This window comes from Plectropomus leopardus, chromosome 14 (assembly GCF_026936395.1).
Source record: "Plectropomus leopardus strain MGB_pleo_1.0 chromosome 14, ASM2693639v1, whole genome shotgun sequence".
NCBI classification, from domain to species: domain Eukaryota; kingdom Metazoa; phylum Chordata; class Actinopteri; order Perciformes; family Serranidae; genus Plectropomus; species Plectropomus leopardus.
Genome location: NC_142189.1, coordinates 22,032,367 through 22,054,285, shown reverse-complemented (window position 1 = coordinate 22,054,285; position 21,919 = coordinate 22,032,367). Strand labels below are relative to the sequence as shown.

General features: G+C 40.0%; 2 protein-coding genes and 1 long non-coding RNA gene across 4 annotated transcripts; 2 read left to right on the top strand and 1 right to left on the bottom strand.

The window, feature by feature from the left end:
• Window positions 1-91: 91 nt before the first annotated feature.
• mfsd2aa (MFSD2 lysolipid transporter A, lysophospholipid a) lies at window positions 92-17,032 on the top strand. Its single transcript, XM_042501437.2, has 14 exons — window positions 92-429; window positions 2,773-2,901; window positions 3,475-3,599; window positions 7,206-7,329; window positions 7,417-7,495; window positions 7,582-7,733; window positions 7,834-7,924; window positions 9,297-9,412; window positions 9,646-9,729; window positions 12,599-12,682; window positions 12,790-12,902; window positions 13,766-13,909; window positions 14,159-14,335; window positions 15,074-17,032. Exons 1-14 carry the CDS (start codon window positions 346-348, stop codon window positions 15,126-15,128), a joined length of 1,557 nt encoding a protein of 518 aa, XP_042357371.1. The 5' UTR covers window positions 92-345; the 3' UTR covers window positions 15,129-17,032.
• On the bottom strand, window positions 10,006-19,017 carry LOC148187478 (uncharacterized). Of its 2 annotated transcripts, none has more exons than XR_015778626.1 (3): window positions 18,882-19,017; window positions 12,850-12,975; window positions 10,006-12,680 (listed from the first exon to the last, which is right to left on the bottom strand). It is a non-coding gene; the product is annotated as an uncharacterized LOC148187478 (long non-coding RNA). The 2 variants fall into 2 exon arrangements; XR_015778627.1 differs by lacking the exon at window positions 18,882-19,017 and adding an exon at window positions 18,409-18,549.
• On the top strand, window positions 18,557-21,777 carry LOC121953248 (uncharacterized). The gene is made up of 8 exons (XM_042500231.2): window positions 18,557-19,186; window positions 19,263-19,375; window positions 19,450-19,556; window positions 19,671-19,845; window positions 19,933-20,047; window positions 20,118-20,197; window positions 20,284-20,372; window positions 21,075-21,777. Exons 1-8 carry the CDS (start codon window positions 18,698-18,700, stop codon window positions 21,680-21,682), a joined length of 1,776 nt encoding a protein of 591 aa, XP_042356165.2. The 5' UTR covers window positions 18,557-18,697; the 3' UTR covers window positions 21,683-21,777.
• The last annotated feature ends 142 nt before the right edge of the window (window positions 21,778-21,919 follow it).

Here is a 21,919-nt window from a genome sequence, read left to right as displayed (position 1 = left end):
CGATTTTTTACTCACCGATTCATCAATTTGTTGCTTATTTGAGGACAACATAAAGTTTTTACACGGTCAAATCAGAGTCTCTTTGGTCTCCTCAGGCAAACTGAAGCACGACTTTCTTCAGCACGCCACGGAACATACGATGCTTACGTCACGGCAGCTTGATGACGTAGGCGGCGTAGTAGAATGAATGAGTCGAAGGACAGTCAGCGCACGAGAGACATGACTTACAGCCTGAGCACTGAGCGTCTCGAGACACCATGAAGCTGTGAAGCTTTTTTTCTGACACTGAACATTTTTACGATAACACAACATTTTTTAAAATTACTTCATTTACTTGAACGCACAATGGCACGAGGAGAGGGCGCTGAGCAGTACGCGGCGAGTTTATTATCAGTCAAACCTATAAATACTGAGATCAAGACAGCAAAGGTAAGATCATGAGATATTGCCTACTTTTAATCTTATTTAATCTGTGCGCTTTTATTAAAATGTGTTGCGTCCGTTTTATTCAGGAGCGCAAAAGGGGCGCCGAGATCGAAATGAACGTCTAAAATGCGGTCGTTACCTCCTTTTGGTTTGTGTTTTAAACGCCCCCTTGACTTGTCCCCGGTGTTTGAATTTCACCCGGCTTGTCCATCTGTCCTCGGGCAGCTGCTTGTAAGGCTTGGCATGCCGATTTTAAAGGGACCACGTCTCATTTGAACATTTGAATTTAAACCGTGTAGTCTTGATTAAAAAAGCAGCCCGGTGGTGAGGACAGATGCACTGCAGAAACGTGACGTGGCCCCTGAGCTGCATGAATCATGTTCCGTTTGGTATTTTATATGAACAAAAAATAACACAGTACCTAATTTTATGTTTTATCTACACCCTGTAGCCAAATACCTTCCCCACCATGTAGGCTCTATTATCACTCTTTTAACAGCAAGGTATGTAATCACCAGAAGCACCGTGGTATTATTACGATAAATAAGTCACAATAGCCTATTATCGCGATTTTAAATGTGCTGCAATATGCTGAGTATTGCGATAAAATATATTGTGATATATTGCAATTCATTACATGTTTTTTTCATCTGCAAACTATGTCCCCAAAGTAGAACTTTGTCAACATCTGTATCATCTAAAAGACAAAGTTTTCTCACGTTTGTCTCATTCAATCATTTTTATTGCAACAAAGTGTATCTAGTAGAGTGGAAAAACAACTGATTATATTATTCTTGTAGGCTACAAAATGTTTAATTTGTATTTGTTATAATAATGTTTTATGCAATTAAAAAAATCAATACTTTACTTTCCTGTAATGATACAATATTGCCACAAAAAAAGTATTGCTATGCAGCACCATTTTTTTCCCTCCATCCATATTATTAGATATTTCAACTTTACAAAATGGTTAGAGAATATACAATCTAGGCCCATCTGTTTCAAATGGATTCAATAAAAATATACCTCAACTTCATCTCTAGAGCTCACAGAAAATTGACATTTTCATTGTAACACATTTTCACATTTTGACAAAATGTGATTTAATCAAGAAAATAGTCTGATTAATCTATAATTAATATGTATAGCTCTTATTCAAATAGAAAAACATCTTCATTCTATATTTTTTTCCTTGAATCCAGAATCTTTGAGTCGTTTCGTCTGCCCACTCCTTTATTTTACACTGCACAGTGTTTAAATATCAGCATCTTGTTACACCGCAGCATTCGGATGGAGAGGACAGGAGGCAGCAATTTGCTCCCCACATGAGGTGATGCTGCTTTTGTGTCTGTGGCGGATGTGAATTTGGGAGTGTAGATAATCACGTGCTGACATCATCAGGCTGTTACAGGTGATTGGCTGTGGCTGTGGGCTGTGATAAGGCTCTAAGCTGTCTGCTGGCTACTCAGCATGTAATATCACACTGCCTCAAACATCCTATTGCTGGAGCCAATAGCAGCACAGGAGTCTTTGTGGGGAAATGTGTGTGAACTTCAGTAACCTCATGGTTTCACACCACTGTCACACTGTGGTGTAAACGCCCCGGACTGCATCAGGGATTTGTTTCTAATCTGGTGTTCTGAGCAGTGGGGCGAGGGAAGTTAGCCAATCTCAGTCCCTCATGGTAACAGGTTGTTTAACACAGCATCAGTTATGCAGCGAGTTTTTGACAGAGGGATGGATGATGCAGAAAACAGGGATTAAATAAACCAGAGAGTAGAGAAAAGAGCTGAAGATAATGACCATGAAGCGCAGTGGGTCCCTACTGGTGGGGCGCAGTCCAAAAGTGGGTTGCAGGTCCATTCTGAATTGACACAAGTGACTCCAGAACATGTCGAGTTTGTAAAAAAAAAAAAAAAGAAACACCTTTTATCCAGAATTGTATGGCACAGGGCTTTCATTTTGAAGTACCATTTCCTCCTGTTCAGCTACTATTTTCTTGCCCTGTTCTTGGTATTATTTGCCCTATCTTGAATAAATAATATGCATTTTATTTGGTTGTTTAAAGTTTGAAGTGAATCCAGTACATTTTGGTTGTTTTAAGTTTGAAGTGAATCCGGTAAACTTTGTTAAATGAAACTGAGTATGTGGTAATTTATCCTATGTGTGGACCTTGAACTAATGAATAAGGACAAAATCGGAACCATGCAGATACACCAGTTAGGAACCACTGATGTAGCACACCTGAATTTATAGTTTATAGCATCTCTTGGAAAATGCATAAACTTTTATAAAGCCAAACTCCTTCACATATCTCCCCTGTCTTCCCCTCTCATTGTCTTCCAGCCAAAGGAGCAGAGAAAAGGTCTGTCTGTATGGAACAAACTGTGCTATGCCGTCGGAGGGGCTCCGTATCAGATCACAGGCAGCGCTCTGGGCTTCTTCCTCCAGATCTACCTGCTGGATGTGGCTCAGGTGAGACACACTACATGACTGACGTCACACTTGCAACATGAAGGAAAAAAAGCCTTCTTGAACAACCTGAATAGTTGTAGGAATACCTAATGTTGCTAAATAAATGTCCCATTTTCCCTTTTTCTTTAATTCTGCAGCATGCAAGCTGGGACTCATTTCCTTATCTATGCATTTTCCCACAGTTCTGCATACTGATTAATTCCAAGGCCAAAGTTTGTGTTCGTCTCAGCCTTGTATCAGTTTAACAGTCTTCACCCTGCAGAACCCGGTCAAGCGCATTAACCTGGACTCCCACTGCTTTGCTTTGTTACTCAATTAGCAAGTTAGACTTTCCCACTGTACACAGTCGGAACTAAAAGGCCATTCAGCTCAAGAGATGAGAGAATTACTGTGGTGCTGAATGCTACTTTGTTCTTAAACAAATGACACAGTTGTGTATTTCACAAGCCTCCAAATGTCTCCATAACCTCATTGATGTCGCCTTTGAATCATTCACAGGCCACATGACGTAGTATTTGGCATCATCTTTGTTTTGGTCTCATGGCTCAATCTTTTTCTACTTTCTCCCTTTAGCTGGACCCCTTCCATGCCTCCATCATCCTGTTTGTGGGCCGGGCCTGGGATGCCATCACAGATCCCACTGTGGGTTTCCTGGTGAGCAGGAGTAGATGGACCGCTATCGGCCGCATGATGCCATGGTAGGTGTTCACGATACAAAGAGGATATTAAGCAATAATATAAGGAAATGAGGAGATAGGATATTGAGTGGGGTGAGAACTGTGAGGCAAAAGTACTGACAAAAACCAGCTCACGAGCCGTTGGCAGTAGCCATGGCAACAGTGTCGGCTGCAGAGGAATAATGAGTGGCAGAAGTGTGAGAATATAGTCTCTATGAAACACAGTGCGTGTAATGTATGCATCAGCAGTCTGTATGACGCATACTAAAGCTACAAGAGTGACCTCTCTGATGCACAAACAGCAGCTGAGAAGCAGCATTTATGAGAGTTTGTCTTCACCTTTTTACAGATGCAGACGTGGTGGAATTTACCAGCTGTTGTAGCTGTCAGTTAAGACGTGTGTGGTTCACTTTTTGAAGTGGCTTACGTAAAGTTAAGGATCTGACACACCAAGCCGACTGTCAACTGTATACTTACAGTTGCCATGAGTAGGGAAATTAACTTTATAGACCAAAAACGCAAAAGATGTGAATTTCTGTGTAAATTTTGGATATTTTGATATGGTGGTCTATGGGGATTGACTCCAGCCTCAAGTGGCCATTCAAAGAACTGCAGTTTTTGGCACTTTCGTGTTAGCTTCATTTTTCAGCCCGGAGGTACCGCTTGGAGGCAACACAACAGTCTGCCATCGCTTCTGCTAGTTCTTTGATGTGTTTGCCATGTCTGGGCCTTTATTTGAACAGCTGGAGGAGCTTTTAAGCTTGTATCTAAATATTTACATCCATGTTTACTTGCTATACCTGTTTCCCTTTACTGTCTTTGTTGGCGCAGCGCTGTGTTTGTTTGTGTTTGTTTGTCCATCAATAGATGAGCGGAATAGTTTGAAATCACTGGCAGGAATGTGTATTGTATCACCCACATGTTTGTGGACATCACATCACTAAACTCCACTGGGTAACTTTGATTTCCTATTTATGTGTTTATGTATAAAATCTGCTATTATATAATATTTAATGCAATTTGTCGCATTGCCATTATGTAGTGGGATACATAGAATGATATAGATCAGATAATCCAGTATTTAGTAGTATTTAGTAGTCACATTAAAGCCAAAATGTAGTCACGTCCATAAAGCAATTCGGCTCCGACATCAGTTTTCTTGTGCTGTGTTCTGACACCTTTTACAAGCAGTTTGAGTCTTTGAAATCTGAGCCAAATTTCTTTCAGAAACATGTTGAAAAAGGCAGTGAGTAACTTAACCAGATATGTGCCTCAAATTTTAGGTTATAAGTAAAAGGTGACAAAACAAAACAGACAAAACAGATTTTTTTTAAGGGGGGAAATAAAAAAAAAAATTTTAAAAACTTTATTCTTAATTATTAAGACTTTTTGTATTTTTTAAAATGTTACAGGAGGTCATTGCCTTGTTTTGTTTTGGGTTTTTTGTTGTTGTTTTTTAAATTTTCAGATAATTTTCTCGTAACTTTGTATTGATTTCTTATTTTTTTGTCCATGTCTTGTTAAGTTGCTCATTGCCTTGGCCGTTTGTTTTTGCATAACAAAATTCGTTAAAACCAATTTGCTCAGGTATTAAAGGGTTTAACAGAACAGCAAATTATCATCTCACAGTATTTCGTCAATCCTACGTGTATGTGTGAATGTGTTTAACTAATGTAGGACTTAGCCTTGTGATACACGGCCGTCCTGTCCAGGGTCTCTTTTCACATATTTTTTACCTTAAGCACTGAAAGGCTCAACACTAAGTAAAGAAAAGGTTTTTAAATTGGAAAATGCAAATGCTCTGCTCGAGGGAGTCCGTTTGTAAAGAAATAGATGACAGATGACCTTGACGTTCTGCTCAGTCGGTTCAGTTGTGTGTTGCTTCTTTTTCGTGTGTGTGAGGAGGGAAGGAGACCGTGAAATGTAGCGGCAGGATGTGGCAGCGTTGAGACTGGTTCCGAAGCCAGCGCTTCAGGCCATGATATAAATTGCACAGGAATACGATTGAAATACTTTACTGGTATTTCCTCTCACATGATGACCTGGTGATATCTTGAGCATCATGGGTATTTGAGTCAGAAACGCCGGCTGTGCACATTGTCGGTTGAGGTGGGGGGAGGGGGATACACCGGTTTTGTGCTGCGATTGGTCCAACCCACAACACACCATCAGCTTCCAACCAATCAGGGTGTGTACATCTCTGTGTGTGGTGTGTGTGTGTGATTTCCTACACTGTTTGGGGGGGTGGTTACAGAGGCACAGAGAGGTTACCTTGGGTCAAGAAGCATGCTGGGTTGAAATAATGCAGGTCATTGTTAAAAAGGAAACATGTACATGATCCTCTGCGGCTGGTGTAGCTTCTCAAATTGATGTAAAACAACCAGCTGATAGATAAGACCACACAGATGCCTTTTTTATGTGTTCACTGGCTTGGCTGTTCTGAAAATGTTTTACATAAAGATATAGTTACATGACACCAGAATGGGAGATTTAGCTTGGTCTACATGTGAAACACTAACAGTTTTTTGCATGTGCTCTTTGCAAACAGATTTAGTGTTTGTACCTGTCATTTACTGGCCTGATCTGTGGCGTGTGTTCAAACAGCCAGCACACTGTGTTAAACAGTCGCGACCTGGCCTCAATTTCCGGATAAATTAGCTCACATTAACCTAATTCAGTCAGACATTAGAGGTAATCAGGAGGGGCTTTCTTTCTTATTTCCCATGTGTTTCACTCATGAAGAGGAGGGGTGGGGGGGTCTTTATATGGCCAGAGTTCAGAAGTGTCACTTTCATTAAAGAAACATCTCCCTGTGTTCAGTGATATGGCCCTTAGGGAGAGTCAGTGCTTATCTATCTTGCATGGTGGCTAAAAAAATCATTGATTCAGATATCAGTCAGCTTTGCTGTCATTTTACAGCACCGCAGGAAGTTTTTTGTTATCACGTAATTTTTCAGCCATTTTTCGGACATTTTATAGACCAAACAACTAATCAATAAACCAAAAAATAATTGTTCAACCATGAAAATAACTGCAGCCCTAACTATCCCACGGCAGTGTACTGAGTTGTAAGCCGGGGCTTGTGTAAAAGAAAGAAACGGTATGATATTCTCGCGTTCATGGAGTTTTTGCAGTACTTATGTCTGTTTTAAAAACAAGTATCAGAAGTAGTACAAGCTTCTCTGATTGCGGTTAGCTGAAGGACAAGCTGAGGAAAAGGGGGGTGAGAGCGAGGTGGGCCAGACTGGCCTCACCGTACGTCCAGTCCACCCAGATCTCCTCCTGCAGCCCAGACTGAGCCCTTTCTTCACACACGAGCTTAAACAAGGCAGGATTAAGGGGATTATTCACAAAGCAGCAGGGAGAGAGTAGAAAAGAAGTGAATGCAAGGGAGAAAAAATGAAAAGAAGGGGGTAAAGCTACAGTAACAGTTGGCAGAATTCATTAAACAGCAGGCTGGATGCACTTTTTGTTGCAAGCCAAAGAGTACAGAATGCACTACAATGACTCAAATAAGAAAGCAGCATCCTTGCTTTATCTAAAAACACACATTAGCTTTTTGAAAACAACGCAAACTGTTAACTTTTTATCAAACTGTCTAACAATCCTCCATCCCTTTCTTCCCAGGATCCTTATCTCTACTCCATTTGCGGTGCTGACATACTTCCTGATCTGGTACGTGCCTTCCTTTGAGCAAGGGAAGGTTTTCTGGTACCTGATTTTTTACTGCCTCTTCCAGTCAATGCAGACGGTCAGTATGTCATGTTGTCACTTTGCTTTACTCTCTTTGGTCCCAGTTTGTACACGTGGCTTACTGTGTTTTTGTGTATGTTTGCAGTGTTTCCACGTGCCGTATTCAGCCCTCACCATGTTCATCAGCAGCGACCAGAAAGAGAGGGACTCTGCCACTGCTTATCGTGCGTCAGCTCTCCTGTGTGATCAGATGTTTTTACATGTGTGTTGTCCTCCAGGCACTGATGCTTCATTTCTGTGGTGCTCTCAGGTATGATGGTGGAGGTGCTGGGAACACTTCTGGGCACCGCAATCCAGGGACAGATAGTAGGTGGCGCCAAGAATTGTCCTACTGACCCTGATGAGCCAGACAACGGAAACTTTACTGAAATCAACAGGACCGGAGTTTCACTGGAAGAGACGGTGAGTCTCTTGAGTCTTCTGCATTGTCTCAGATAAACGATATTTACAGGCAGCGTTTATGTGTGTTAGTCCAAGCTAATGGTGTTTTTTCCGTCCTCAGAAACAAGCTTACTTGGTTGCTTCAGGGGTCATCTGCATCATCTACGTCGCTTGTGCCACAATCTTATTTTTGGGCGTGAAGGAGCAAAAAGGTATGAATCCATGAAACACCAGCAGACGTTCTCACTTATTCAATGCAAAGGCTGAATATTTTAAATATTTAAAGCAGAGCTGTGGACTTGAGACTCACAACTACTGGAGTCAGAGTTGAATCGGAAGACTCAACTTGATAAAATCAAAAAAACTTGAACAGCAATGATTCCTGACTTCACTTGGATTTAACCCTCACTTTTCCTGACAAAGGATATACTCATCAGTCAATCTGACAGCAGCTAATCACAGTGTGTGAGCTGTGCACACAAGCCCAGACACACCAAACCGACATCAAAGAACTAATGGTGACAAAAACAGACTGATGCTTCATGTCGCCTGTGTCTCAGCCAGAAATTTGGACATAAACGCAGAAAAAAAAGAAAGTACAACCAGTGGCCAAACAGCAAAAATATTCTGTGCCTGCATGAGAGAAAATAACCATCAATGCCAGCAGACAGTGGTTGTCTGTAATCGGCATCTAGAAAGAGAAACCAGAAGACTGTGATGACTATTAGCCAGTGAGCACATTAACAAACAAAGCACATTTACTGTGCGCTAGTGAACAATAACGTTTCAGCTAAAGAGCCCAATGGCAAATGAAAAACTATCTTACATAATATAACAAGCTTGTTTTAATCTCACTGCCTCTTGGCTTAAGTTGTTTGTTTACTTTCCTCACTTCCTCACTGTTTCTTTTCTCGTGCACTGAGCTGAACTGCCAGTCAGTGATTTTATTCACTAATGGGCTCTGCCGACTCCGATGCCAATTCAACATGCAGAATCTGCTGAAAAAAAGTCAAGAAGGGCCTACAAAGGCCAACAGTGTGGGACACACCGCAAAGACTAGAGCTACAGACACTCACTGAAAGCCCTACATAATGGCTTTGTGAGCCTGGGCCACTAAAGAAAAAGGATAGATACCTCAGATGATTACACTTGGATGCAGACAGCATGCAGAACTTTTGGTAAAATATCGCAAACAATTGTAATTGCATCATAGGAATAGCGCGGCACTAAATATGGTGTTGGCTGTGTGATTACCTGTGTAGGACTCGAAATTCAGAGTTAAGGACTTTGATTCAGGACTTCATTGCCAAGATTTGAGTCTTGGCCTTGCCATACCATGACTTTGTCTCACTTCTGATTATTTAGTTTCTGTCAGTCTGTATCAGTTTCAACATTTTGCCTGTTTATCTCTGACTGCTCAAAAAATGTCAGAATGTGGTGGCCACTAAATGTCTCTACAAGATACGAATTTTTATCACATACCAGAACTTTGTTTCTCATCATAACTCTGCATTGTATATTTCTCACAGCAAAGATTTTCAGCTGTCTTATCTTTGTTCTCTTCTCCCCCACTTTGGATTGTAGAGAGCGGGCGGAAAAAATCCCAGCTGTCCTTCCTTCAGGGCCTGTGGCTAGTGATGAGTCACGGACCGTACCTCAAACTGGTCATCGGCTTCCTCTTCACCTCTCTGGCCTTCATGGTAATACATGAGTTAATTGTATGAAGTTGAAGCTAAAGGCACATTTTAGGGAATAACTGATGCATTGTTGTCGTGAGTTTGAAGAAAGATTAATTCCACCCTCATATCCGTCTGTTAAATAAAGCTGCAGCCGAGAGAGTCTTTCTGAGCTTACACAGAAAGACTATCAAACTCTTCCTTTATCTGTAGCTTTAGTTTGCATAAAACTGACTCTTCTTCGTTTGCTTTTACAGCTCCTGGAGGGAAACTTCGCCCTTTTCATCTCCTACGCTCTCGGCCATAGAAACGACTTCCAGAATATTCTCCTGGTCATCATGGTGAGTGTTTCTTTTTTCCGCTGAAGGACTGTTTACCTCCATGTAAAAGCCCCAATCAGTGTGAGATTTAGAGGACATCGACCTTGTTTGGCTATCCTTGTGGCTCCCGGTGTTTGAGTGGCTTTCATCTCGTACTCTAAAACTTCTCATCACGCGAAGAGGCGCATGGTACCGGGTCTCAAAGGGCAGATTTTCAGGGTGAGAGGAGGTGTTGTTTGGACTCCTGGGAACCTGTCTCCTAGTCACACACTCGCTTGGCGTTAGCAGGACATCGAGGGACAGACAGACACACAGTGGAGCTTTTGTTGCCCTTGCGATCCCTCACCGCCACCATGGGAACTGCCACCATTGGTTGCACCCTCCTCCTTATCCTCCGCTCCCTGCTTTCTGCTCTGCTACCTCTCCCTCTGATTAGGAGTGGAAACATTTTTGGGCACCATGTATCATATTTGAAAAGGTGGGAGTTGAGGGGGAGAAAGGAGGTATTTTCCATTGCATTTGCCAAAGATGATGTTATTTCTCAGGCTGCTTTGTTGTCAGCAGTGAGATTTGACACTGGTTGACGAAGTTTGACCAAGAGGTCAAAGGCTGCGTGCCCCCTGCAGGGATAAGTCAAGACCAAACAAAGCAAATTGCGTCCTTGCCTTCTGACCTCCTCCTGCAGTGCTTCCTTTATTCTTTCCGGTTCCCACATTTTCCTGAATTGTAATGTGGCTGTTAACTGAATATTTATTGATCACAATGATCCTTTAGACTGCAGCCAGGAGTTTAGATATATTTTGTTTCCAGTCCTGTGTTCAGCTTTTTAAATACGATTTTTTTTTTGCCTGATTTGATGTTTTTTATTTATTAGGTTTTTAATGATTTTCATATATATTTCTTGAGAAGTCAATAAATGTGTTATATTCTAATATAAATGTTACAAAGGAAAGTACATGCATGGAAACAAAGAAAAAAACCCTTATGACAGGGTTTTTACCAAGTGGCAACCTCCGGGGCTGAAAATGAAGCTAAGCGGAGATGCCAAACACTGCAGTTCCTTGAACAGCCACTTGAGACTGGTTCTAAAAGCAAGTCAATCCCCATAAATGTTCAAATGCCCAGTTTTACAACAGAAGTACAGTTTCACAGTCTGGTACAATAGTCAAACCCACCCCTCACTCCTCCACAGCTCCAATCTTTCATCCAAATATGTTCACTTCTGGCTCTAAAAAAAAAAAAAAAAGATCATGACGGCCGAACCCAAGGGTTCAGAACAGCAGTCCACAAACCAATGGGTAACCTCATGGTAGCATGGTACAGTCATTATTTTATGCAATTTATCGTTTCTACGCAGTATGGAAAAATTCTGAATTCTGAAAAAAATCAGACTATTGCCCTTTTTAGTTGTCAGAAAAATTCAGACTTTTAAAAGATAAATTGATACAGTGTTTTTCATTGGGTAGACTGCGCAGCCAAAATGTTGACTACTGTGTGAAATAGAGAGGGCCGGGGCGAACTTGATGTCACTGAAATCAAGACAAGAAGTATAACATGAGGCTGAGCGCACACGCTGCTCTGCTTTTTTTAAGTGCCTTATAACGGAACCACATACAGACCTCTGCGCCTAAATTAGTCTGAAAGAAAATTCTGCAGCATCTCTGAATGACATATATACATGGCCTCATAAATAACCCAATTCATAAGCTATTCTTCTCTATTTCTGAGCTATGCAGTGATGTAGTTATCTGGAAAGTAAACAGAATATTTTTTTCTGCATAAGCAAACTATTATGGCTGTGTTAGTCGTTATTTCTATTGACAGTGATTAAACAAGGATGCACAGACGCTGTGAAATTTAAATAATTTAAATTACTATTTACTTTATTATTATTTACTTTATTAGCATTAGTCTTTTAACATCATTTTCTCAATATGTACTCAATATGTTTCGGGAAACATACAGGTTGCAACGGTTAGATTACTTCCTCTTTGGGCAGAGATATTCGACTTTATCTCCCACTTTCTGTGTAGAACTTAAGTTCTCTTTTCTAGTTTCCTGGTGAATTGAACGTAAACATCCCTTCTGTTACTGTGGGGCTTGAAGGTATACAGGTATTTGATTTCAATGACAAAAATCTGAATAACACTGCAGTTTAAATAAAATGCTGTGTTTGGATCTGGGTTTGGTTGTTTTATATGAGTGACAGTACCTAGCTTTAAGTCTACCGTCTGGTAATCTGAGTCAAGAAAAGTGTGTAATTTTGAAACGGAAAATGTTAAGGAGCACTGTTAAAACAAAGTTAAAAGTGAAGAGCATTGTACAATTGTATTTTTTATTTAAATGTGGTGTGTATGACCATTTTCTTTGAACTATAAAAATACTTGGTGATTAAAAACCATATGCACAACAGGATATAACATACTCAAGCCAATACCTACATTAGAAAGTTGATTTTAGTCCCAGATCATTACCCTGGCAGATTTTTTTTTCAACACTTGACTTCAACCAGAGTTAAAAGTTACACATTAACACAGTAAAACTTCAACATCATCCAAAATGCAGATAGCATGACCTCAGTGTCCTATTAACGCTCTGCTCATACCTCACCAATAAGTTTAAAGGTTTTCTCAGGTGTTAAATGTATTATTTGCTACCACATGAGAGTACAAATAAATATTCTTTCTTTCAATTTTAACTTAAAAAAACTACATAAACCACGTGGCTTCAAGAATTCGCCTCTTCCTTTTTGATAAAGCTAATCTTAGCTAAACTGCCTCATTGGGCTGAATGATTCCAGATAAATCACATCTTTTGTCCTTTTGCGAGCATGCATAATGAGATTAAACAACACAGCAATACTAAGAAATCCTTCTCACTTTTTTTCTAGCTATCTGGGACTCTAACTATCCCGTGGTGGCAGTGGTTTCTGACCCGCTTTGGGAAGAAGAAGGCATCTTACATCGGCATCACTGTGAGTAAAAAAATGAAATAAAATAAAATGCTTGTCTTTGGTTCAAAGAAAGCATTAAGTAAAAGAGGACATGATGTTAAATATCACATCCCCGTCTCTCTCCACAGTGGGCAGTACCCTTTATGATCCTAAGCATCTGCTTCGGGAGCAACCTGATCATTGCTTACGTGGTCTCAGTGGCGGCTGGTGTGAGCGTGGCAGCAGCTTTCCTCCTGCCTTGGTGAGCATGAGTTTATCCACAGATCTGGATTGCCATTAGTGCCAGTCCACATTTTCAGGATGACTGTAATGTCCTGGACAAATGAGAGAAATTTAGGTTAAAATATTGTCTTTGGATCTCTTGATGACATCATCAAGAGATTCATATTTTTTGGAAAAGCAGGCTACTATTTGTAACTGGCAATAAGATCAGAGTGACAGATGAGAGGAGCCCCGGCTGCAGAGGTGAAAACTTTTAGACCTAGTGCAACAAAAAAGTTTCACTTTTTCTCCACCTGGCATTCTGCAGCTCCGTCTGTGCCCAGAGTATGCACTGCACTCAGAGAGTCTGGTGCAATGAATAACTGAATGACATATATTCCAAAAGCACTCCGAATGAACAGTCCATGTGTGGGAAACCCCGAATAAATAAATATTACATTTGTTGGGGCATCTAGATACACAAGAATTTCAGATTTGGGTCCACACTTTCTCAGATAAAATAAAACAGATTTGCAAACAAACAAAAATCATGTGGCATGTAACATTTTAATCACGGTGTGCTGCTAACCCTAACCCTTGAAATCAAATCATTTCTGTTTGCTTTTGAGCTTTTCTTAAATACAATTAATAGGGACAAAAACTTTGAAAACAAATTTAAAAATAACCATAACCTATGGGTTAGCTCATATAATTTTAATTCTTATGCTTTTTCGCAGCAGTGAAGGGAAGCATTTTTTCTCTGAATTGCTACAGATATGAAAAACGGTAATTAGCAGATAACGGAAATCCTGCCACAGAGCCCATCACTTGATTCTTATGAAGATGTAAATTTCTTGTGGATTTTGTCTCAAGTTTCCTTAAATGTTGTGTTTGTGCTTTCAGGTCAATGCTTCCTGATGTAGTGGATGACTTCAAGGTTAAAAACCCAGACATCCATGGTCATGAAGCCCTCTTCTACTCCTACTATGTGTTCTTCATCAAGTTTGCCTCCGGAGTATCACTGGGTGTCTCTACGCTCAGTTTGAAGTGAGTCAGCTGATCCATATCTGTAGCCATTTTGTCACGTACAGTTTTTCCTCACTGTCAGTTAAAATTTAGTCCCCACTCAGTTTATGTCTCTAACTACTTAGAACTATATGAGATTAGCTCAGTATTACAGCTCATCAGTCCAGCTGGTCATGTGTTTAACAATCACATAATCCTTCACCTTACAGTCTTGCCAAACTGTACTCACATCAGCTCAACGTTTCTCCCTCTATCTGCATTTTTTCGCAGATTTGCCGGCTATGTGACTGGGAGCTGCTCACAACCTGAAGCGGTCAGTTTAACCCTGAAGGTGCTGGTGGCTCCTGTGCCTGTGGCTCTTATCGCTGTGGGACTTTTGATACTGAAGACCTACCCCATCGATGAGGAAACGAGGCAGGGCAACCAGAAACTACTGCAGAAAATGTTGTAAGTGAAACACACTTACCACAAGCAGAAGTTTTTGCTTGATTCGTGAAAACTTAACATGGCTAGGCACCTGATGTTGTGCAGCGGTAGTTAAGCATGACCACACTAAACCAGGGTTCTTACGGTCATGAAATTCCTGGAAAAGTTATGAAATTCGAAAAATAGTTTTCCAGGCCTGGAAATGTTTTGGAATTAACAGAAAGGTCTGGAAGTTTTGAGTGTACATTTTTTTGGCACTGTTCAAAATGAGTTCATAAAAACCCCGAAGCATGTCTAATATTATCCAAAATGTGGTGTATTTAAAATCTAGTGGTGTACTGCATGGCAGTTGATTAGATTTTTGGTTATCTCTCCTGCAAAAAAAGGGGCAAAGCCTTGACATTTTGCAAAGTATCCGTTTTTGCCAGTCTGGTATTTCAGCATATGCAGCTGGCTGGTGGTGGGAATGCCTCATTTGCAGGTAAAGATAGCAAACACTAGCGGTTTGGTTATCCACAAATGCCTGGGAAGTATGTTTTTTTAATGCCTACCCTTTTTAAAATGCTTAAATAAAGTCATAGTAATTGGGTAAAGTATTAAAAAGTCATGGAAGTATTTTGAAAATACAGCAGTAAAAATGTGTGGGTGAACGAACCAGTGCTAAATTCTGTTCTAATCCATACACCTAAACTAAACTCTTATTCTGTTTTTCTTTGGCATTCACTATTGACTCCTGGTTGTTCTCCCGTCCTCGAACAGGGACTCTGAGACAGACTCTGAGTCTGAAACGTCAGCGCTTGGAAGCAGCGTGTAGAAGCGCAGAACGAGCCAAAACACCACAGCTGCCCTAACGTGTTTGCACAGTCTGTCGAGGGACACGACCATCAACTATCTGGACTAACAGAGGGAGAGACCACAGACCACTGTTGCCCAAACACCATCACCATTTACCAGCTCCCTCCAGCGGATCACACTGGTTTACGTCGCCCTCTAGTGGCCGACCAGTAACATCCTGTGTGTGATTCAAGTATTTTCTCTTGTCCTATTTCTCCAGCTGTGTCCCAGTTAAACTCCATCTGCTAAAACTAGGAAGCAGACACATTTTTTAATCAAAATCACAGTGTATTATTTTGTCAGGTAGAACCAAAGGGGTTTTTTTCAGTTTCTCTTCCCCATTTACTTCTTTTCTTAAGTGGTTTTCTTTCATTGTTCAGCTGAAATAGCACTGGGATTTGTCCTTATTTTAACCTAAATGGGTATCTACTACTGAACTGGACAGCACAGTCTGATCATCTTATTATTGAAAGGAGGTTAAAACACATTTCTGTTCACATTTAACCAACCACAGCTTCTTTTAGTTCATGATTAATTGGAGCTGTAGTTGTTTTATCTTGGTGGAGTTTTACTCAGAGAAACTTGTTTTTCCAAAGATTTGTGACTTTATTGTTTACTGAGATGTTCCTGTAGCTGTGGCTGCATTGTGGGACAACAGTTCTCATCACCTCCAGTGTGAATGCACTACATACTGAAATATTAGGTTGGATTTGGGACACAGCTTTTGATTTGTGGTATTTTTTATGAAGTATTTAATCCCTGGTTTACAAGATCGGACCTTCACTCGTGCGGACTGGAGTGAGATGTTACCTTTGATGTTTACTATTTCTTAGGTCACTTGTGTTTGATTCAGACGGTGCTCTGAAGGAAATATTCAGTATGAGCCCTTATTTATAAAGGGCATACCAGCACTATTCCACTAAATGAAGTTGTACGGAGCTGTGATACAATTTCCACTTTCATTTGGTGTTGTTTCCTATTGATCTTTTCAGAAAGGCAAAAACTTTAAGTGTACTTGAAAGTTGTCAAGCGGAAAGGCACCTTGTGGTATGATGTACTGTATGTGTGAATCACTGCCTTACACACACATCTTGAATACTTGGTTGCAGTGAGATTGTCCATTTCCTTTTTGCTACTGAGAGGGGTTTCACATCCCACAATTTTGTGCTTTAACATTTCACCCAACCTCCATCAGGTTTAAGACATTTCTGAATGTGCTTTCACTGCAGGTCACCTACACTATGAAGTTATTTCAGCGAGCATGTTCTCACTTCCCACAGGGAAGAAAAAATGCTTTATTTAACTATTTATTTAAACTATCTAAGGGAAGGGATTATCGTTTGTTTGTTTTCTTGTGAAAGCACATGTGTATGTAATTTATTAACAGTGAATGGTTATTGGTGGACATATGTGAGTGATTTTAAAGTCCTCTGGAAAACATTTCAAAACATCAAAGTGGTGGGTTTTTTTTGTTATAATGTGATAAACAAACGGCCTTTACAGTGTTGTGACGTTAAAAAATAACTGCCAAAACCCAGTCTTTCTATTACAAAGATGCATAGTAGACACGTGTCCTCACTGTAGATGGCTTGATTTAACCTCACATGATCTTTATCCTTATTGGTTAAGTTATTAGAATTTCAGAGAAATTTCTTTAAAACTTAATATATTCCTGCAGATTTCATTTGAAATTGCTCTGAATGAAAGACATTAAATATATCTTTGGTCTCCTTGGTGTTTATATGCTGCTGTATATATAATATGTAAATACTTTTTTCTAAGTTTGACCTCAATGAGCAATATATAAATCAGTGAAGAGATGAATTAATGGGCTGTAAATCTGTAATTTTGAGTCTGTGAATAAAGTTTGTCAAGACAAAGAAATATGTGGACATCTTTGCAATACCCAAACCTCTGCTTTACCTGTCATGCTTAAAATATTTAACCGTGTTTCTCAGCAACACCTTGATATGGTTTATTTGCCAGATATATTTAGTAGAATTAAGTGCATATAAGTTGAAATAAGGTACAGTTGTGGTAGGCCAATAGTGGTCCATGGGCCCCCAACAAGAAAAAAAACATTTAAAAAAATTAAATTGAATAAAAAAAAAACAAAAACAAAAATGTCCCAAAAAAGATTACAGTTTGACATTAAAAAGTAATTGCGTGGTTTGTCATTAAAAAAGGCGAAAATTTCCAAAAAAAAGAGACACAGAATAGAATGTTGTTACAATCATGTGTGTTACAATGCATTTGCTGTTCATGGCCTTGTATGTTATTGTTTAGATCTCCAGTGCAATTGTGTTGTAATGTGGAGTACTTCCTTATGATCAACATTTTTGTAAGTAAGTCTCTTATAAATGAATGTTAAATTATTATTATTATTACTATTATTATTGTTATTATTATTATTATTATTATTATTATCTTTAATTGTTCGAGCCATGGGGTAGAGGGATGTTGTGGAGGGTGGGCTCGGATGAGTCGAGGAAAGTGTGCATAATTGTATGATGAACTGTAATCTGTTCATTTCTGTTAAATGAAAAAAAAAGTCAAAAGTCAAAAAAGTCCAAGAAGATAGTATGACAAAAAGTAAAAAAAATTAACCAAAATAAAGCCTTATAGCATAGTATGTTATAAAATAACTCAGTGTGGTATGTCCCCCCAAAAAAGTGAAAAACGATGTCATTGTATAGTATGTCAAACAAAAAAAGTAATTGTCTGTCATAGATAAATAAATAAATAAAAAATAAATAAATAAAAAAGTAAACTAAAGTTATATTGCAGTATGTCATAAAAATGTCCAAAAAGAGTCATAGTATAGTTTGACATAAAAAGTCAAAAATGCCCAAAAAGACGTAGTATAGTATGTCATAAAGTCTAAAATATGAAAGAAAAAAAGCCTTATGGCATAGTATATCAGAAAAAGTCATAGTGTGGTATGTCCCAAAAAATAAGAATTGTGAAAAACAATGTCATAGCATAGTATGTCACACAAAATGTCAAAAAAGTCATAGTATAGTAGGCCTATGTCTTAAAACGCCACAAAAAAATTAAAAAGATGTAGTATAGCATGTCATTATAAAGTAAAAAATGAAAAATAAAAAAAATCATTTAAAAAAGTAATATTGTGCATTACAAAAACATCACCAAAAAAGCTCAGTGTAGTTTGACACTTAAAATGCGAAAAGTCATTTTGTCGTTTAAAATAAAAATTCAATCAATTAAATTAAACCAATAATTAAAACAACAAGGCGTACCTGCAAAACTTCAGGACTTAATCATTCCACGTATTTCTCTTTAAGTCGGTTTATTCCCCCAAAACACACTCAAGATATTGTGACTTGAATCAAGAAAATAATGACAAAAATACATTTTCAGCCAAACGAATTACTGGTTCCTTTTTCTTTGACTGAAATCAACAAAAACGAAGCTAAACACCGACAGGCTGCCAGTTCATCATCGCCTGTAATTACCTGCAGCTGCGTCTGAGCGACGGTTTAACGCGCAGATAGAAAAAGAAAGGTAGAAGGAAAGCAGTCTGTTGCGATGAAAACAAAGTGGCATCTCTATATTTTGTGGAGTGTTTTATCACTTGCCCTCATCGGCTGCGCAGTGGACACGAATGAGTCTCCATTTACCAGGAGGAAAAAGGTTTTCAAACTGGGACCCCCAAAATCTAAATCTATCACAGAGACAACAACAGCGGACGGGAAATCCTCTCAGAGGTTACCTGACAGCACTCCTCCACCGTCTCAGCCTGGTTCCCAAAGGCTCGTCTCTCCACCGACACCTGGGTCCTTGCGCTCGAGGGAGCACGCGGCAAAGATCCGGTCGGACATTGCGTACCTCCCAGACGTGTCTGTAACCTGCTCCACATCTGACTTCGTGGTGCGGGTCAAGCCAGGTTTCTATGGTTTGGGCGCAGATGCGGATGAGCTGAGATTAGGCAGCTCGTGCAAAAGCAACGGGGTCCTCAGACCATACGGGGACCTGCTCTTTACGTATCCTCTGACAGCGTGCGATGCCGTGCGTCAGGTAAGACAAGTGCGATTTCTTTCCAGACTTTCTGTGCGTAATCTTGAAATCACAACTTCTGACGTTTCTTTGACAGTCGTCCCGCGGTTATCTCCTCTACAAATTCGTGCTACATTATGAACCCTCGCCAAAGCGTTTCCCAAGCCGAGCGCATAAGGTCAATGTCGACATTGAATGCCGTTATCCAAGGTTAGGCTTGTCTTATCCATTTTCAATATATCACGTGTAAAACCTACCATTTAAAATCTCCATCTCCTGACCAGGAAGCATCACGTGCACCAACTGACTGTGCAGCCCACCTGGGAGACTGTTGTTGTGCGTAAAAGACTGAAAGGAAGTCCAAATGACTTCCAGATGGAGTTGATGGATGGTATGTTTAAAGAGCTTAGGATTGTAGTGATGAAGAGATGCTTCAGTTTTCAGGGAAAATGTTTTTTGGTCTTTAAATGTCCATTTCTATAGATATATTTGAATAAATTCTTAGATTCATGGAGCGGACCAGCCACGTCCCAGGTGTACCAGCTTGGGAAGACAGTTAATATCCAGATCTCTGGTCCTCATCTTTCAACTGATGGAAAACTGTACATCAGTACCTGCTATGCTTCACCATCTAGTGGCTTTGGATCATCCCTGAAATACACAGTAATTGACAATTTTGGGTGAGTATTATGCATTCAAAATCTGGCTTTACCCCTGGTGTCGTGATTTATGTTTATCTGATACTAATGTCATGTTGTTATCCATAGCTGCATGCTGGACAGCAAGAGAGATCCAGGGGCCTCTCAGTTTATCTCTCGCACAGACAAGACCCTGAGATTCTCCCTAAAGGCTTTTCAGTTTACCTCTGACCCTGACACGGAGGTGAGCGTGATGTATAATTCTCTGGATTCGGACAGTTTTAGCTGCAACCTAACACTGTTTCCATTTTTAGGTTAGCATTCACTGCAAATTATTTGTCACATCTGATGACCCAGGTCCTGCACACAAATCATGCACCTACAGAGGGAACAGGTGAGTTTTGACACTACATTTCCATTATGGGACTAAAGTTGACTTTCACGATTCCAAGTGGACTGAGCGAATTTGTGTCATGAAAGGTGGAAGGCTCTCACTGGTGACGACTCTATATGTGAATGCTGTGATTCACAATGTGTGACCATCACACCTCGGAGACCCATGATGGAAGGTATGGGGTCTTTTTTTTCCCAAGTCTGAAATATATTTCAAGGAAATGTTTGTGCACCCATTCTTACATCTAAATATTCGATTGTTGTGGTTTAAAGGTCTAGTGCGTAAGATTAGTGGCGAATTTATAGCCAAATTATCTACAGAAGTCCCCTCCTCTCCAAAACAAACAGACCAGGTGATTAAAAAAATACAAAATATAAATAAATAAAACAATTTTGCATTACAAATGAGTGTTTCTCAAGTGTTTGCTGCTAGTCCAGCACCTGCCTATCTGTGCTATAAACATAACTTCAGATCCAGACTTGCCGGAGGTTTCTTTTACTGAGAACTGAATAATCCACCGAGGTCTCTCTCTCTCAAACAAATATGAATGGCTCTATCAAGAGCCAATGTTTGTCTGTTCTTGACCACTATAGAAATATGGAGTGCAACACGCCGATGTCCATAAAGGAGGACCTGCTCTGTATGTAGATATAAACAGTTCATTCTAAGACAACAGAAACACAAACATTCTTACTTTGAAGCGTTTAAACACTACAGAAAACATACTTATTATATTGTATATCTGCCAATATATTCCCCTGACTTCTACACACTGGACCTTAACTGAGTTACACCACAGGTGTCTCTAGCTGAAAAAAATGTCCCATGTCCAACTAAAAAGTGATCATTAAAAATGGCTTCATCTCTTTTTTTCAAGGTTCTGTCAGCAGTGAGTCCTTGTTGGTCTCTGATCAGCCGTATGCAGCAGATGGCTTTTTACCGGTCAGCATGAGCAGAGAAGGAGAGGCCACGATATATCATTACATCGATGAGCTGCACAGCAACAGGGAAAGTGCAGACGTAGTAAAGTATGTCGAAGAAGAAGAAGAAGAAGAAGAAGAGGACAGTGAAGCTATCTTCAGAATGATGACAGAAGCTGATTTAGATGAGTTAGTGGAGGAGGTGAGCGTGTCTGAATTGAAGGATTGGGATCAGTTTGAAGAGGAAGGGTCAGGGTTTGTGATACAAGAGAGTGAAGAGGAGGAGGAGGAATTTGAAGGAGGAGACGGGATCCATGTGAATCAGAAGGAGGCCGAAGTGTTGCGTCACTGGGTGCAGGTGGAGCAAATGTTACCAACAGAAGTCGGCCCACAGAGAGAGTTACAGCCGCTGGTGTCTGAAAGTGAGGAAAAAAACAGGAAGCATACAGGTAGAGGTGAAGAGGATGACATGATGTTGGCCTCTGAGATGGAGAGGAAGAACGATGAGAGCTGGGCGGGTTTAGGGGAGGATAGTGAGATGACCTGGTACTTCACATGGAGGTAGCATTAGTTTACTGATTTAATCTGCTAAAAGACTGTTGTAATGCTCCATAACAGAAGGATATTCTGATTTATTTCAATAAAAAACATGAAAATGCAGTTGATGTCGTCTCTTTTTTTTCATTACTTGCAATAAGAATATTGCCAGACTTACAAACTTTTTAAAATGATTTCCTGTCGCAGATAAATTTTCATAGTTTTTTCCCTCAGTTGGTGCGGTCCCCCTGCTTGATCTTTTGTG

Coding starts and splice junctions, on each gene's coding strand:
- LOC121953248 (XM_042500231.2), top strand. CDS start 18,698: ATGAAAACAAAGTGGCATCTCTATATTTTGTGGAGTGTTTTATCACTT. Junction 19,187..19,262: donor CGTGCGATGCCGTGCGTCAG/GTAAGACAAGTG, acceptor TTTCTTTGACAG/TCGTCCCGCGGTTATCTCCT. Junction 19,557..19,670: donor CCAGATGGAGTTGATGGATG/GTATGTTTAAAG, acceptor ATAAATTCTTAG/ATTCATGGAGCGGACCAGCC.
- mfsd2aa (XM_042501437.2), top strand. CDS start 346: ATGGCACGAGGAGAGGGCGCTGAGCAGTACGCGGCGAGTTTATTATCA. Junction 3,600..7,205: donor ATCGGCCGCATGATGCCATG/GTAGGTGTTCAC, acceptor CTTTCTTCCCAG/GATCCTTATCTCTACTCCAT. Junction 12,903..13,765: donor GCAGCTTTCCTCCTGCCTTG/GTGAGCATGAGT, acceptor TTGTGCTTTCAG/GTCAATGCTTCCTGATGTAG.